This window comes from Cannabis sativa, chromosome 5 (assembly GCF_029168945.1).
Source record: "Cannabis sativa cultivar Pink pepper isolate KNU-18-1 chromosome 5, ASM2916894v1, whole genome shotgun sequence".
In the NCBI taxonomy this organism is placed as follows: domain Eukaryota; kingdom Viridiplantae; phylum Streptophyta; class Magnoliopsida; order Rosales; family Cannabaceae; genus Cannabis; species Cannabis sativa.
Genome location: NC_083605.1, coordinates 27,817,524 through 27,834,750, shown reverse-complemented (window position 1 = coordinate 27,834,750; position 17,227 = coordinate 27,817,524). Strand labels below are relative to the sequence as shown.

The 17,227-nt window shown below is 33.6% G+C and overlaps 2 protein-coding genes across 7 annotated transcripts; one reads left to right on the top strand and one right to left on the bottom strand.

Moving 5' to 3' along the window:
* Positions 1–1,804: 1,804 nt before the first annotated feature.
* LOC115717235 (TATA-box-binding protein) lies at positions 1,805–6,498 on the bottom strand. The gene is made up of 9 exons (XM_030646209.2): positions 6,275–6,498; positions 5,695–5,821; positions 4,909–4,996; positions 4,507–4,578; positions 4,065–4,115; positions 2,918–2,962; positions 2,724–2,816; positions 2,402–2,503; positions 1,805–2,294 (listed from the first exon to the last, which is right to left on the bottom strand). The coding sequence occupies exons 2-9, from the start codon at positions 5,769–5,771 to the stop codon at positions 2,220–2,222; spliced, it is 603 nt and encodes a 200-aa protein (XP_030502069.1). The 5' UTR covers positions 5,772–5,821; positions 6,275–6,498; the 3' UTR covers positions 1,805–2,219.
* Positions 6,499–6,537: 39 nt separating this feature from the next.
* Positions 6,538–13,127, top strand: LOC115717233 (uncharacterized). Of its 6 annotated transcripts, none has more exons than XM_061115573.1 (12): positions 6,538–6,829; positions 7,111–7,204; positions 7,873–7,945; positions 8,037–8,120; positions 8,411–8,473; positions 8,747–8,879; positions 9,492–9,738; positions 10,120–10,248; positions 10,331–10,380; positions 11,175–11,272; positions 11,758–12,045; positions 12,470–13,127. In XM_061115573.1, the coding sequence occupies exons 1-12, from the start codon at positions 6,826–6,828 to the stop codon at positions 12,959–12,961; spliced, it is 1,755 nt and encodes a 584-aa protein (XP_060971556.1). In that variant the 5' UTR covers positions 6,538–6,825; the 3' UTR covers positions 12,962–13,127. The 6 variants fall into 6 exon arrangements, with proteins under 6 accessions (XP_060971556.1, XP_030502067.1, XP_060971558.1 ...); XM_030646207.2 differs by having other exon boundaries at positions 9,489–9,738; XM_030646206.2 differs by having other exon boundaries at positions 6,587–6,829; positions 7,849–7,945.
* The last annotated feature ends 4,100 nt before the right edge of the window (positions 13,128–17,227 follow it).

The following is a 17,227-nucleotide window of genomic DNA, read 5'->3' as shown; positions in this document are numbered from 1 at the left end:
TTTGTTTTTCAAAAACAAAAATTTTACTTTTATTTTGTAATTAAAAAATTAAAAAACAAAAGTATTACCAAATGACACATAAGTAATTTTGTTTATTTTTAATAAGTTTATAATACATAAATAATAATAAAGAATTATTATCATAACAATATAAAATCAATATCAATATTCTACCAAAAATTGTTTCAAAATATAACATTTCGTCCAAAAAAAAAATATATTAAATACTTATAAAATAATTATACGAATTGGTTTGGTTTGAACAACTACCGAAATTATTAAAACTATGACAGAACTAGAAAATTTAAAACGTTCAAGATTGATCAAATCATTCACACTAGATTTATTTAGATTCATTTGGTACGGTCTCAAATGATTTGGCCTGAATTAGTTGGAGTTTGGAACCTTATATAAACAGCCCTAATTGCTGCCACATCATGTGTTTGCACAAATTGAAAACAATAATGTTTCCTAAAACAATATAAATAAAAATACTGAAAAGATATCCATAAAAATATAAATAAATAAATAAAAATAGCTAATAAATACTTTTAAGTATTCATCCGTCAAATCTGAGCGGAACAACTGAAAATTAGGGGTGTTCACAAAGTATCCGATCCAATCCAATCCGCACGATCCAATCCAATCCAATCCGCAAAATGCGGATATCCGCACTTGTGCGGATTGGATTGGATTGAAAAATCTAAAATCCGCACTTGTGCGGATTGGATGTTGTTTGACCTCAAAAAGTAACCGATCCTATCCAATCCGCACTTAATAATATATATTTTTTAAAAAATATAATATGTAATATATATTAATTAAAAAAATACACAAACTTCTAATTTCTTATTTTTTTTTTGTAATATATTGAGTTGGTGCATTTTATTTATTTTGTAATAAAAAACACAAGAAAAATAATTCTTATTCACATAGGCACATACACATAAAGTTTAAATATATATATATACTAGCTTATTTATTTTAGTAATTAGATACATATATATTTTAGTGTAAATCTAAAGATAAGTATATATATTAATATATATGTATATTGGTTTAATTTGTATATAAATAGAGATGGAAATAGATTATTATTGGAGATTAAGAAACAATAGTCTTTTTTTTAATTTTTTTTCTATGAAATATTAAATAATTTATTATTAAAAAAATAACCAATCCAAAATAACCGATCCAATCCGCACTATTGCGGATTGGATTGGATTGGATTTAAACTCTTATGCGGATCGGATTGGATCCAAAATATGAAATCCGCACTTAGTGCGGATTGGATGTTGTTTGACCAAAAAAGTGCGGATTGAATCGGATGAACACCCCTACTGAAAATTATTCAATGTAAAATGCGTTTTCTTCATTACATTCACTCCGTGTTTTCTTGTCCTAACAAATGCTTACCAGCCACTTTCCTAACACCCCAATACGGAAAAAGATGCACTAGCGTGCTAATTGGCTATGTCAAAGAATTTTAAACAAAAACAAAGCAATTCAACAATAGATAGTCCATCACCCGTTCAAGAATCCTCTCCCTTCTCCATTCTATTCTAGTACAACTTTCTGCTCAAAATTGTTAAGAAACAGTTTTTAGTGGGTATCGAATAGTGAAAGTGCCAGGTTTTCCAATTTTCACCTAAATCATCAAACACCAACTATCGGAAACAAAATATATACGACCAAAGTATTATAGACCATTATTACCACAAGAAATTGCTAAATGAACATAATACACTCGTATTTATAATGCAAACAGAATAAAAAATAATAAAATTTCTAAGTACGCAAGAAGTTGAAGGTCCACCAAAAGTTTAAAAGTAAGTTTTTTCATTCCTCCATTTTCCATTTCTGTTTCAAGGACTTGGCAGATGTTGTTCACACAATTTTACACCAAATAACCCATTAGCAAATTTTTGGTCTAATGGTTAAGCAAATCAGTCAACGGTGACAACAACCATTTTCATATCTACAATTCAACCCAGGTGCAGCAGTTGCCACAGCGACAGTGTTTCACTGCAAACCTTTTGCAAGCAAATTGTCTTTGGTTGCTCTATCTGCCAAAAGAACCGAATACAAAAACTTCTTGAAGTCGAACATTGCAAGGAGTGCCATAGGTAAGGATGCACTTTTCATACTATATAAGACTAAAAACACAAATGCCAAAAATTTAATACAAGAACAATACGGTTGAGTCTTCTACAATCCCATCATTGCTGGTTTTTCCTGAACTCTGTCAGGACAGGGTAAATGTTCTCAAAGGCAGTGTAGGTCTCTTCCCTCACCTAAAGTAGGCCGGAAAGTTAAGGAAACAATATAGTGATGTTGATCAGTAGCAGAAACACACTAGACAGACAATGAATTCTTAAGGAAAGTAATATAACATGTCTACCTTTGCTCCTGTAAGAACAATTTTTCCAGAGACAAATATAAGTAGCACAATTTTCGGTTGCTTCATCCGGTAAATCAAGCCTGGAAATAATTCTGGTTCATACTGAAAAAGTGAAAAAAAACTCATCATTAATAGAAGAACATTCACATAAAACTTTATGGATCAGCAATACTTTCAAAATCTTCGCATTGGCCAGACTTGTTCCAAATTGGTCACAAGATGAGCTCTAAGTAACTATAAGTTTCAAATACCAAATATGTACAATACTTAATAAGGCATTAGTCAACTAAGTTATAGATATAAACATACGGATGGCGCTTACACTTGAGAAAGCACCATGCGAATATGCAAGTCCTTCAAGCCTAATGGGAAACTTAACATCGCAAGAGCCTACTATATTTTGGATTTTAAAATCCTGCACAAAAGGAAATAAATCAACATGAGGCCTAAACTACAAAATTAAACCAGCAAAAATTAAAAGTAAGAATAAAAACAAAGGAAAGATAAAGATAATACCTTAAACTTTGCCGCAAACCCAAGTTTCTGAATGATACGAGCATACTGAACAGAAAAAGCACATCAGAATGCAAAATTCAGAAGCATATATATCCATGGAATAGGAATTAGGGCTCTTGACCAGTAGTCATATCGTGAAGTTATTGTCTAAGTTTCTAAGATTCCAATTCTAATACAGGGTTACACTATGTTTTCCATGATTTTGGAGGGATGGAGAGGGTACCGTAGGAGCACAAAGGATGAGAGAGAACAAAAATCATTTGTTTGTAGGAAAGAAGATAAGAGGGAGAGGAGAAATAGATCAACCTAGGTATCCCTCCTAACCTCTAAAATTAATCTTGCAAATTTGGGGGGAAGAGGATATACATATATATATATGCACATACTTAACATATAAATGAATAAAAATTTAAACAAATATCCTTTAAAAAATTAAATATACATTTTTTTATAATCAGTAATAACATAATGAGTTGGATTTAATTAAACTTTATGCCCATCTTTTCAGCTCGTATTAAATCTCCTCTTCTTTTAATATGAGGAAAAGAGTTACTACCCTCTTCATCCATCACACTCCCCTCATTCATCCTTCTAGTTCTCCTTTCTTCCTACCAAACATAACCTTAATGTGCATCATTTAGCAACATCATCTCAGGCAAGGTTTTCAAAAGTGGTTGACGTGGCACACCTTGAGGAGAAGCAGTTGAAAAAACTTGTGGGCTTAAGCTTTCATATGCTTGAGAGACTTGACGTTCACTCTCTTAGGCCTTTTGGAACTTAATTAATTAGGCCTTTTCATTTCAATTGCTTTTAGAATTTAGGACAGTGTTTGAAAGTATTTTTAATAGTATTAGATCTTTAAATTATCTCAAAAATAGTTAAATTAGGCCAAAAATGAAATAAATAATGGATCACTTCTTGAAAAATAACAAGCTTACAGCCACATCAGATGTGTAAATCATAAGACATTTCCTCCTTATTCGTCTTCTTCGTTTTACTTATTTTTCTTTTTAGTCCCAAATTTTTTAATAGTGAAATCATCAGATCTGTCGAAACACCAATTGACCCCTACTAGACAACTGGATATCCAAAAATAGCCAGCATATAGATTAAGAAAAGACTCAATTTTGGAAGAAATGAAAAGTACCTTTCTTGCTGCAAGTTTTGATTGATGTTCACTTTTGGCCCCAGTACACACCTATACTATACAACACCACAACAAATAAGCAAGCAAGTAAGATACATACTAATATATATTCATATAATATATATTAGTATATACTATACCATATAATTATCAAATAAGCAAGCAAGTAAAATGAAATATATATTCATGTAATTACCAAATATTGGAAGAAGAAAAAATAATATACCAAATACTGGAAATAAAAAAAATATCTTCACCATATGGCCTCATAGATAGATATGCTTTACGAGAATAGCGAAAAGTAGAAAAAAGAAAAAGGAAGCATAACTTGAAAAGATGAAGCAAAAGTATTGTCACAAAAACATAATACGAAGCCAAATCAATTTATTTCAATTTGGATGACATATTGACTACAAAGACGGTTTACTCTTCTGAATCTTACCATCTTCCCAGATGCAAATATCAATGCTGTTGTTTTTGGTTCTCTTATTCTCATAATAACTGCAGCAAAACGCTGCAAGGAAACAACAAATCAAATAAACAAAGTGACAAACAGAAATAAAGTTTCTTCTGATAATGTTGGGACTTAGGAATAGTTGTACTGAACCATGCATATTGTAACTGGTCAAGCATTAATAGAAAAATAACACCATGAAATTGAAGCTCTAGCCTCATGTAAATGAGTCTTTCATAATGCAAAAATGTGACTTGAAATACAACAAAGAAAATTCTCATTCCTAGCAAGCTATATGTTATTAATGCAGTTGTATAGCATGAAACAAATAGGTCGTAGAAAAATAAAAGAAAAAGGTAGGTGCAAGAGGCAAAAGAGAATATCACATACCTTAGGATTATATTCTGCATTTCTAGCTTGGAGAGCAATGGCCTTAAGATCCAACTTGCAATCCAAATTAACAGTGGAGACAATATTCCTGAGACCACAAACAAATATGATGAAACTGAAAACTTACTCCAGGTTAATCTCGAAAAGTATTCATAATTCAAAAGATAATTCACCCACCACAGCACGAACAACAATCTACCTAATTACTGAAAAAGTAGAGCAGCAAGCAGTCTATACAGTAACATGCTTCAGCGAAGTTGCAGCTTAAAGAGCTGATTTTTGTTTCCAAGAATGCATATATAGCCAAATGAAAGTAAATTTTTACCGATTCTATCTCATTATATATCAATTGCCCAAGTCTATAATAGTAAATTACAAGAAGAATGAAATTCTTAGCATTAACTAGAAATTGATCAATACTCCACGAAAATAATAATAAAAAAGCCCATAAATATCATCATCCTGTTCTAGTAGTAGTACCCCTATCTCATTTTCAACGACAATTCATATTGTATGCAAGCAGAAGCATATCTTTCTTTCTTTTATACATAGAGAAAGCCATTCATAGATTTACCTTTTATTTTGGCAGAATATTCATAGATTGACAAATATAAATTAAAAAAGCCATTCTCACATCCATTTCCCACATTTACAAAAAGTCGAATACAAGAAAGAACAATATTTACACAATATCCGCAGCACTAATTGTAGTTGGCTTTTCTTAAAATTACAATAACAACCGCGTATCAAATCGAGTGAACATATAATTACATAAAAGAGACTCACTGTAGGGTCGGAACTATTCCCGAAGGGTGCTTCTGGAGATCAACTGGTTGGCTCCCTTCCAAGACTTGTTCCGACATTGTTACCTTGATATCAACCGGTCTCCTTGATATCAGTGTGATTGACAACTCTAATCATACCAACATAATCGTGATACAAAAGAATTAGCTTCACCTCAATCAGAAGTAAAAGATACACTCTTCAAAATCAGAACCAATATAAAACTCATCTTTAGTTATATATAAAATTTCAAAGCCCTAAAGAAAAACCCATCAAAAGTATGAAAAATATTTTGTATTGTAATTTAAATTCAGATCATGTATTGTCCAGTACGTATTTATTTGTGGCAATATATATTAAAAAAAAAATCAACAATTAATTGGATAAAAAAGAAATCTAGGGTTTCGGTTTCGTTTGGGTTCAGAGATTAGGAGATCGGAAAAGAAACAGTAAGGTATGAACTTTATGGATTTGGTTAGAGAAGAAGTGCGAGTGGATTTGAAAACGGACAAGTGAGAAACTACAAAGAGGAATGAAAGATTCAAAAATTACGAAGTGAAATTGCAAAGAGAGCAGGAACCACCGTGAAAGCGAGGAGCTTGGGTTTAGTGATATTTGATTTGGGGTCTCCACAAGAAGATTTAGATTTAAGACGACCGTTGAATGAATCTGGTTCGTGCTTGGCGCTGTGGCGATTAACACAGGAAGGAATGAGAAACTCGGGGGATAGAGAGAGAGAGAAAAAAAACAAAGGAAGGAAAAAGAATTGGGAGCGTTTAAAATAGAGGGCTTATATTCACACCCAGGCCTTATATAGGCTACCAACCCTCTCATCTAAATTGATATTATTTTATTTATTTATTTTATTTATAACCCCCTTACACCGCACCGCCTTTTTTTTTATACCCAAAATACCCTTTTTATCCTACCTCAAAGTTCCAGCCAACTTGTTTTCCTCTTCTTCTCTTCTTCCTACTTCCTCCTTCCTCCTCCCTCCTCAGAGAAAGGGATCACCAATAGCTTCGACTCAGGGTTTCTGAAACTTTCTTTTGAAGCGATTTCTAAGGTTTCGTTTGCAGGGCTTGGTTATATGTGATGTGAGTCGAAGCCTTTTCTAAGGTTTCAATCGCGAACATGGGTATGACTGAAATCTCCTATTCTCTAACCATGAGATTATATATATATATATATACATACAGATATATACATAGTTATTGGGTCATTTAATATATAATTGTTTGTTTAGTTTGCTTCTACATTTGTTGCCATTACGTTTATAGAAATTTTAGTATATTGAATTACTATTACAAGATCTAATTGCTTTGAACGTATACAGATAGCTGCAAACTTGTAGAGCCACCATGAGTATAGTTCTTGAGTTTTATTGTTGATAAGGAAATTTTATATTATTGCTTTCAGATGGAGCTGAATCGAGCTTTCATGGGGCTTTTCGTAGTCCTCTTTCGGAACCTGAGATTGCGGATAGGGGGCGGAAATTGGAAGCTTCTGAAAGGTTTGTTTTTGCCCTTTGCATGGGGGATAGAGAGATAATGTTATTTGAATACTAAGTTTTGATTCGTAACTGCATTTCAATGATTCAATCCTTTCATTTAGTTTGTATTTTTCTTAAAGTAGCTTCGGTTTCAATGGTGGTGTCAACTTGTTACAATCTTACTAAGTTTTAAGTACTGAGTTTTGGATGGTGTTTTATGCGAGAAAATGTCTAGTAGAGTGAGCACATAAGTAACGTACTGCTTAAGGTCTTGTTTGGACCTTGGATTTTTAAGAGGGAATAAAAATGAATTCCAAGGATTCTTTCTCATGTTTGGATTGAATCAATAAATTCAGATTTTTTTTTTTTAAAAAAATAATAATAAAAAGATAAAACTTGAGTGTAGTATAATCCTAACAAAGTCTCTTATAAAATTTATGGAAAACATTTTCCTTTATTTTTTCATCATAAAGGTAGCTCTTTGGATTTGGAGGATACTAGAACTAACATTATGTGGTAATGCAGCTCTGTTGTTGTGACTAATGTGGTCTATTTAATATGAGAGTTGTAAGATGCGTGGGGGTGTTAAAATTTTCTGTGTTGCTTGGAACTAAACATACTTTCATGTTTATTATTATTTTATTTTTGGTAATTGATCTTTATAGCGGTTTATTTTACTGCTATGTCAGCAATTTGTTGGGACTTGCTGATGTATTGAATTTCAATAATGAAGTGAATGAGGTTTCCAAGCCTGAAACTGAGGTTTGTGTCCTGTTGGTTTCTGTTTATTGGGATCTTGCTGTTCTTTAGTGATGGAGTTGTTTCAGCATTTAAGGTTTTTTTTTTTGTTTAGACTATTGGACAAGCGTGTGATGATATGCAGACTCAAAACCAACGTCTACTACAGCGGACTAAGAGAGACGAGTATAAAATGAAGGTGAATAGATTGACTTTTCTATTTTCAGTTGTAATTAGAGAATAATTAGTGTATTATTGAAGTACCAAGAAAGATGATTGACATAGAGGAGAATGCCTTTTCTATCAACAGTTATGTTGAACGGAGTTATAATGTATTACAGCAATTTACTGAGAGATATGATATGGAAATTATTTGACAAGCATACTCTCTGCTCAATGTTCAATTTTTATTTTTTCTCTCCATTGCTGCACCGCCGAAACAGAAGAAGAAAGAATAATGCTAATATAAGTTTTTATTATTGTCGGCAGAAATTGAAATCTAAAATGGGAGCTGGCAACCCAAATCAAAGTGCGTCTTCCACGCAGTTAACGGTATATATATATTTCATAAGATTGTTTTATTTTCTCTACTGTAATATGACTTTTTGTCATTCTACTTTGGTTTTAGTTTCTTACTGAGATTGACAAGCCTGGCCATTTTCAAATTAGAATAATAAAGTATAAAGATGCTTATTTTTAAAAATAAATAAAGAAAGCAAAGTAATAAAGATATTTGCATTATGATCTTGCATAATTAATTTATTTATTTGATGATGAACAATTGGGATTTATGTTTATTGCATGAATTGTTTTATCAATTCTCAGGCTCAGAGTGATGGTTTAGGAAACGATGGGCTTATCCCTCAGCTTCTTACGTCTGTCCCATCCCTAAACGATGCTGCATCTTATCTTGCACAAACAACATCATTCATAACTGGATGTTTTAATGACTATTCTGGTCAGCTTTTTTCTCTAGTGCTGTATTTCTTATCATTTGTTTTTGCGTCTCATCTTGCCCTGAGTTTGGAAGACTTTTCTGGATTTTTATATTTTTTGTCTGCAAAAACTGAAACATATATGTGATTGCGTATTTTATCCATTTTGTACATTACTAACCTGGAATATCCAAAAAAAAAAAAAAATTGGTTAAATATCCTATGAGTATTAGGGCTCTGTTAAGATTCAGGTTGTGTGTACATGTTTGGGAGAGGAGGGGTCTAAACTCAGGTGTCCCAAACATGAACACACACACCTGGGCTCTCTTTATCTGGCAGTATTTAATAAAATAAAGGAACCCTTCAGGCCTTCAGTGGTATTTTAACAAATGGTTTTATTTAAATTAAGGTTGAGACATTGGCTAACTGTTGTCTCCCTAAGCTTGTTGATATATCCAAATCTGCAATTTTCTGGATTTCATGACAACACCGCATTACATCTTATGCCTGCATAAAGACCTTATTTGATCTGATCTATATTTCTTTATTAGAATTAAATTTTTCTCTTTTCATTTCATTACTTTTTACTTTGAACCAATATGTCTGTTTTCTGAGTTATTTTACATTTGCAGTAGAACCTTCATCTAGAGACGTGGAAGATTCCAACTTACAAGCACATGAATTGGTAATGTTTTCATCTGGGCAAACACAGGGGTCTCAGGCTAGCTCTAGTGATGTTGCGTCTTCAAGTGGGTATCATTTAACACATACAGAATCATCTAATACTGAAGCTAGCTCCTCAGTTGGGGATTCATCTCGAATTTCTAGCTCTCTTGTACAATCAAATCAAAATGGTCAAAGTGGCATTTCCATTTTTCAAGGGTATTGAGGCTCAACATGCTACATATTGTTGTATTTTGGAATTGTCCTTTTATAAATTAATGCATGATATTAAAATCAAACTATAAACTATCGGAAAGAACAACGAGGCCACGAAGCGGGGGAAACCATTTTAGGACATAGGGCAATTGTGGTATTTTTGAGAACATAAATTCTAACAGTTTGAATTTAAGGAAATGAGCTTCTTTCCAGGAAAAAAGTATAGGGTCATTGATGTTGCTCTCTTAGACTGGCTAATGGGAAGCGTCATTAAAACCTCACTAAAGCTAAACCACATTTTTTAATGTTTCATTTCTAACTTGAGTATCTTGATGCCTGTATCATTTTGGATGTCAACAGTAATGTGCATGATTTAACTTTCAGCCTCATTAATCGAGTTCGAAGAACTGTCTGTGGATCCGCTGATGACATTGGGTGGATGCAACGTGATCCGGAGATGCCTCCAGTTGAAGACGGGACACACAGATTCACAGAAACTCTTGATAGTATCAGGTAATGCTTGATGTCATATATTGCATACCTACATCGGAATTAACAATTGTCCGTTGTTGATTCAACTATATCACTTTGGCAGGCATGGCGTTCACAGGTTGCCAAATTCAATGGTTTACTTATTGGTTCCAGGTAGTGTTTGATGTTATTGTATTTTAAAGACAAAATATTATGCCAAGTTTCGATTTATAGCTTAAATATCGTAACTGTTAAATGGAAACTACCATCTTATTTGAGAATTCTTATTGGTTCCAGGTAGTGTTTGATGTTATTGTATTTTAAAGACAAAATATTATACCAAGTTTCGATTTATAGCTTAAATATCGTAACTGTTAAATGGAAACTACCATCTTATTTGAGAATTCTTTTACGACATATTATAAAGTGGAGCCTTTTACTTAAGATCTTGGCAGTCACAGTTTGACTTGTGAATTCCAATATCAGTAATGAGTTAACTAATTATTTCTTTAAAGTTATTGGATAACACTTCTTGTTTGGACCTTGAATATTTGACCACTCAAGTTTTAATTCAACTGTGATAAATTAAAATGAATACAATTGGAGTGGCTCCAATTTATTGTATGGAAGTTTGTTCTTACTGGGCATCTTGTTAAGACCTTGAAATTTAATTATTAATCTAGCTAACTCCAATAAATCAAAACCAAGAACCATGTTTGAAGTGGCTCCAAATTTTCATTGTGTGGAAGTTATGACCTTTCTTATGTTTTTACACACTAGTGAGTCATGCTATGCCTGGAACCACAAAACCTTACTTAAATTGTGTGGCTGGTGAATTGGCAGAGCTTTTGGCTGCCTAGCGAGTCATGCTATTTTCCTTTTACAACAACTCTAGAGATAGTTAAAATGTTTTATTGGATATACAACTGTTTTCAAATCTTGATTTGATTGCTTTTTATAATTTACAGGTCTTTTCAGCAACCATGGACCACTGTATTTTGTAAATACAAAAATGAGCTTCTCAAAGATGGGTCTGGCTTGTCATATTGCCAAGATTCACAGCGAGGTATTTTGGTTATCACTTATGCAACCGATTTCTTTATTATTTTATTTTTTTGGTAAATATCATTTTAGACTCTGTGTTTTGCAAAAGTTACTAATTAAACCTTTTATTTTGTTAAATGATAAAATGGACTCTGGATTTGCCAAAATAGTATAAATAAGATCTTAAGCTGATTTTTTTGTCAAAATAAAACTTAATAATAATTCGATCTAGAGGTGTTATAATAAAACTGGTTACATTTTCTATATCTGTTTGTGCTAGTAATTGTTCTCCTGTTAGTTATATTAAAAAAATTGTCGAAAATTGAGTTCAATGTTTTATTTTTACAATTTTGAAAATATAGTGTTTATTTTGTCATTAAACAAAATAGATAGTCCAATCGGTAACTTTTCCAAAACACAGGTTTCAAAAAAGTATTTACCCTTATTTTTTTAGTTAGTAGTAAATTGTTACGGAAATTAAACTGTAGTTTCTGTGAGTTTAATTAGGCCTCAGTCGAAAAAAATGCTAGGGAGATAAAGGAGTACATTGAGGAAATCTATTGGGGTTCTGGGAAGCGTGTTTTGCTTCTTGGACATAGTAAAGGAGGAATAGATGCGGCTGCTGCTTTGTCATTATATTGGCCTGATTTAAAAGATAAAGTTGCTGGCCTTGCATTAGCTCAAAGTCCATATGGTGGCAGTCCAATTGCTTCAGATATCTTGCGAGAAGGGCAGCTTGGCGATTACGTAAATTTACGAAAACTTATGGAGATTCTGATCTGTAAAGTAATTAAGGTATTGTGAGTTCTTGTCCTCTTTTCATCATTCAAATCTATAGCAGCATGCTTTTCATCCCAACTATGGGGCATATATTGTTGCCTTCTCTATGCCACCACCCCATCTAAAGATGTCTTTGTGGGCTTCTTGCCTTTGCTTTCTTGAAAAATACTTCAACTACACCCAAAAGTAAAGACAATTTGACCTGTGGAAAGAGGCCTGAATGTGATGAATAATGTTTAGACGAAGATAAGGCTCATTCATTATTTCCTGGGGTTGCGAAAAGGCGTAAATTCTATATGCTAAGATATGTTAATATAATTTTGTGTGGAAGTGTTGAAATTAAGCAACACATAAAAGTAGACATGTTGCTAAATGCTTTCTATTTGACTCCTTAGTGATACTAATGTTCTAATGCTGTTGTCATCTGTCTATGATGAAGGGTGATTTGCAAGCTCTTGAAGACCTAACATACGAGAGACGTAGAGAATTTCTTAAGAAACACCACTTGCCAAGGGAACTCCCTGTTGTTTCATTCCGAACAGAAGCTGCCATATCTCCTGCTGTTTTAGCAACATTATCGCGTGTTGCGCATGCAGAGCTACCTATGATGGCTCCCCTTTCTGCTGGCCAATCAATAACAAAACTGCCTGTTGTAATACCTCTTGGTGCAGCAATGGCTGCCTGTGCTCAGCTTCTGCAGATCAGGTATGGTGAGAAGAGCGACGGTCTTGTCACATGCCGTGATGCAGAAGTTCCTGGTTCCATTGTAGTAAGGCCAAAACGCAAACTAGACCATGTCTGGATGGTTTACTCGTCGTTGACAGATGACCCTTCTGAGGCTGATGCGTCTCAGGTGTGCGAGGCTCTCTTGACATTGCTTGTGGAAGTTGGGCAAAAAAAGAAAAATGAACATGCCATGAAAAACGAATGACAAATGGGTTTCCATCTTGTCTCTCTGTTATTGTTGTACTTGTACATTTTTCGTACATTAGTCAAAATATCTTATTCTTATATTACAAATATAAGACCGTCTCCCATATAGTATATTTTGGCAACAAAAAATCGATAAATGTTATATTTGGTAAACCATTTCTAAATTTCTTATTATATTTCAATGTATATATAGATGCAAATTAAGTAAAAGAACATAAAATTATAATGAATATTTAATCAATATTTATCGAAACATATCACAAATATATTTTTCTAACTAAATTTAACATAAAATAGATTTTTTATTAAAGGAGATTACAAATTTTATTAACCATCCATCTTAGCTATTAAGGTGGCGTTTCGTTGGGAAAAATGAAAATTTAAGAATAGGAATAGGAATAGAATAGAAATGGAATGGAATAAAATTTAAAATGCATAAAAAAAATTGATAAAAAAATCATTAAATTTTTTCTCTTGTTACATTGGAATGATCTTTGCTTCCTTTTTGAAAAGTATTAGTCATTCCACCAAAATGGTGTAAAGTGTATTCCATTGGAATGCCATTCCAATACTTTTAAAATGCAACCAAACAAATGAATGGAATGAAAATTATTTCATTTCCATTCCATTTTATTACCTCCAACCAAACGTCACCTAAGTAATGTAACAAATTAGTTGGAACATCTTCGTAATTGAAGTGACAATTAAGATATAATATAGAAGCTCTACTGGTGTATGATTGAGTGGGAACATGATAGTATGATTGAGTGGGAGTGCTGGACATAAATATGGAATCTATAGCTTCTACTGGTGTATAGAAGTCAAGTGATGATTCCCTTCGAGCTTAGCAAATAGAAGTAAATGGATGAGCTCTTGTTTAACTGACTAATTATTAGATCACTAAACACCATTTACAGGTAGCTAAGTGTTTTAAAGGGCAAAATACATTGAGGGGTGAGAACGGTAAAGAAATCCCATCTCGATGTAGATCATCTATATAGAGGATCTTTAAATCACAATAAGATTATAACAATGGTTAAATGAGATAGCATATTGATATCGTGGAACATATAATATGCTCTATATAAGTTTGAGAGTGCAATTCTAAGTTCTAAGAGTGGATTCAACGAAGAATTAATAAGTAGGAATTTACTTGGTAAATTTGGTTCACTTATTGGAAGCTCAGCATATAGATCCATGGTCCCCATTCTAGTTGAGAACATTCTGCTTGTAAGACTCATTAATTGATTCGTGATTGATCAATTATAATTCTAAAATTAGACTATGTCTAATTTTATGAATTTTCACTAAGCAGGGGTGAAATTGTAAAGAAAAGAGTTTCTAGGTTTATTTATTTATTAATGGACTTTATATGTCTAATTAATAATTAAATTAAATGACAATATTATTTAATAATCTATTTTAGTTATTAAATAATTAGTTTTGGCATTTAAAAGGTTAGAATTAGAAAATTGACATTTTTGAGAAAATAGATATAAAATTTGATAAAACTGCAAAATCAAGTGGGGCCCACTATAACACCATGGCCGGCCACTTATTAAGGGTTTTTCAAATTAATATTTTCATTATTTTAATGCCAAATAATTCCTAACCTAAACCTAGTAGTTGCCTATAAATAGAAAGTGATGGCTCAGTCACAAAACATGCTTTCATAAGTTTTCACAAGCTTTTCTGACAGAAATTTCTCTCTTCAGAAAAACTGAGGCTTCCTCACTTTCTATACCTGGCCGAAACCCTCTCTTCTCTTTTCCCTTCATATATTTCGACCCTAGTGAAAGAGTAAGTGCCCACACACAACAAGCAGTAACTCAATCATAGATTGGAAGACTGTGAAGGATCAAACTTGAAGAAGAAGGACATTCGGGCTTAAATCTTGATTATACTCTGCTACAGAAAGGATACAAGGGTTAGAGATCTGAGTGGAAGGAGACATTAATTCCGCTGCATCAATGTAAGGTTTTCTTAACTTTATATGTGTTTAATTTATCGTTTTAGAAAGTTCATATTTAGGGTGTTTAACCAACATACTTGTGAGTAGATCTAAGATCCTGGTAAAATAATTTCCAACAGCTAGACCTAGAAACCTCAAAAGAAAAGAGATTGATAATGATGAACAAACTTATCTATGGCATTGACGTTTAGGTCACATAAGCTATGATAGACTCAATAGGCTAACCAAAGACGGTCCATTGAAAAATGTCGTCTTAGGTGAATTACCTGTATGCGAGTATTGCCTAGAAGGAAAGATGACCAAACGTTCTTTCTCTGCAAAGGGAGAGCCAAACAACCCCTAGGGTTAGTACATTCAGATGTCTGCCGACCCCTGAATTTCAAAGCCCGAGGTAGTTATGAGTATTTCGTCACTTTTATTGACGATTTCTCTTGATATAGTTTCATTTACCTAATGCAAAAGAAATCTGAAACGTTTGAAAAGTTTCAAGAATTTCATGCTTTGGCTCAAAACCAATTAGGTAAAACATTAAAGATCTTGCGAACTGATAGGGGTGGAGAGTATATGGATATGCAGTTCAAAGATCATTTAATTGAACTTGGAATTGAATCCCAATATACTGCCCCTAGAACTCCACAGCAAAATGGAGTAGCAGAGAGAAGAAATCGCACTCTTTTGGAAATGGTTAGGTCTATGCTGAGTTATTCAACTTTGTCTATGTCCTTCTGGGGATATGCTATATAGATGGCAAACGACATTCTAAATGTTGTTCCATCCAAAGCGTTCCTAAGACACCCGTCGAAATATTGGATGGTCGTACACCTAGTTTACGCCATTATAGGATTTGGGGGTGCCCTGCTTATGTCTTGAGAAAGAAAGAAGCCAAAATGGAATCGCGAACTGAAGTTTGCATGTTTTTCGGAAATTCTAAAGAGACTAGGGGTGGACTATTTTATAGTTACAAGGATAACAAAGTGTTTGTCTCTACAAATGCTACTTTCCTTGAAGAAAACTATATTAAAGACTACAAACTGAAAAGTAAAGTTGTGTTAGAGGAAATGCTTTCAAATATAACTCCTTCCAATGTTCTGTCCTCTTCTAATCAAGAAGAGGATAATCCCACTCCCTCATTCGAAACAACTAAGAGAACTACCACTAAAGTTCTTGTTCAAAAGATCACCGCTGCTCGTCGTAGTGGGAGGGTTTCTACTAAACCATCTCGTTATGGCTTGGATGGTGAAATTAATATGGTCGTTGGTGAGGGTATTGAAGACGACCCATTAACCTATAAACAGGCAATGGCAAGTCCAGAACGGAAACGATGATGGTCAGCCGGCATGGATTCAGAAATGAATTCCATGAAAAAGAACAAAGTTTAGGAATATGTAGACGCACCCGATGACTATCGTCTAATTGGATGTAAGTGGCTCTACAAGAAGAAAAGAGGCGCTGGAGGCAAAGACGAAACTTTCAAAGCTAGACTGGTCGCTAAGGGTTACACCCAAAGAGAAGGCGTGGATTATGAGGAAACTTTTAGTCCGGTCGCCATGCTCAAATCCATCCGAATTCTTCTTTCCATCGCAGCCGCTTTCGATTATGAAATCTGGCAAATGGATGTCAAGACAACCTTCCTTGATGGAATTCTTGAAGAAACCATCTATATGGAGCAACCAAAAGGCTACGTTCTTCCAGGGCAGGAAAAGAAAGTTTGTAAACTCAATCGGTCCTTTATAGACTTAAGCAAGCTTCTCGCTCCTGGAACAAAAGGTTTGATGAAATCATCAAGACCTATGACTTTCTTTAGAATGAAGATGAACCTTGTGTTTACCAACTCAAGGAAAACCAAGTGGTAGTATTCCTGGTCCTTTATGTTGATGACATTTTGATCATTGGCAACAATTTCAAGAAAATGACTGACATCAAGGAATGGCTAGACACTCAATTCGAAATGAAAGATTTGGGTGAAGCTGCCTATTTTCTCGGTATTCAGATTATCAGAAATCGGAAGAATAGATCCCTTGCTCTCTCTCAAACAACTTACATTGATAAGGTTTTAGAGAGATTCTCAATGACCAACACCAAAGGGGCAACCATGCCTTCTAGATTTGGTATCCGTCTATCTAAGGAACAGTGTCCCACTGATCCTCAAGAGATAAAGGACATGAGAAGGGTTCCTTATGCTTCTGCAGTTGGAAGTCTAATGTATGCTATGTTATGCACTAGACCTGACATCTGTTATGCAGTAGGAATCGTGAGCAAGTATCAGAAAAATCCAGGACAGGAACATTGGAA

Bases quoted from the DNA above. Each gene is read 5' to 3' on its own strand.
- LOC115717235 (XM_030646209.2), bottom strand. From the start codon at position 5,771: ATGTCGGAACAAGTCTTGGAAGGGAGCCAACCAGTTGATCTCCAGAAG. The intron at 4,579-4,908 runs GTATGTGATATT...GTTTCCTTGCAG, and splicing joins ATGCAGAATATAATCCTAAG to CGTTTTGCTGCAGTTATTAT. The intron at 4,116-4,506 runs GTAAGATTCAGA...TGTATAGTATAG, and splicing joins TATTTGCATCTGGGAAGATG to GTGTGTACTGGGGCCAAAAG.
- LOC115717233 (XM_030646205.2), top strand. The intron at 7,205-7,848 runs GTTTGTTTTTGC...TGATCTTTATAG, and splicing joins AAATTGGAAGCTTCTGAAAG to CGGTTTATTTTACTGCTATG. The intron at 9,739-10,119 runs GTATTGAGGCTC...TTTAACTTTCAG, and splicing joins GGCATTTCCATTTTTCAAGG to CCTCATTAATCGAGTTCGAA.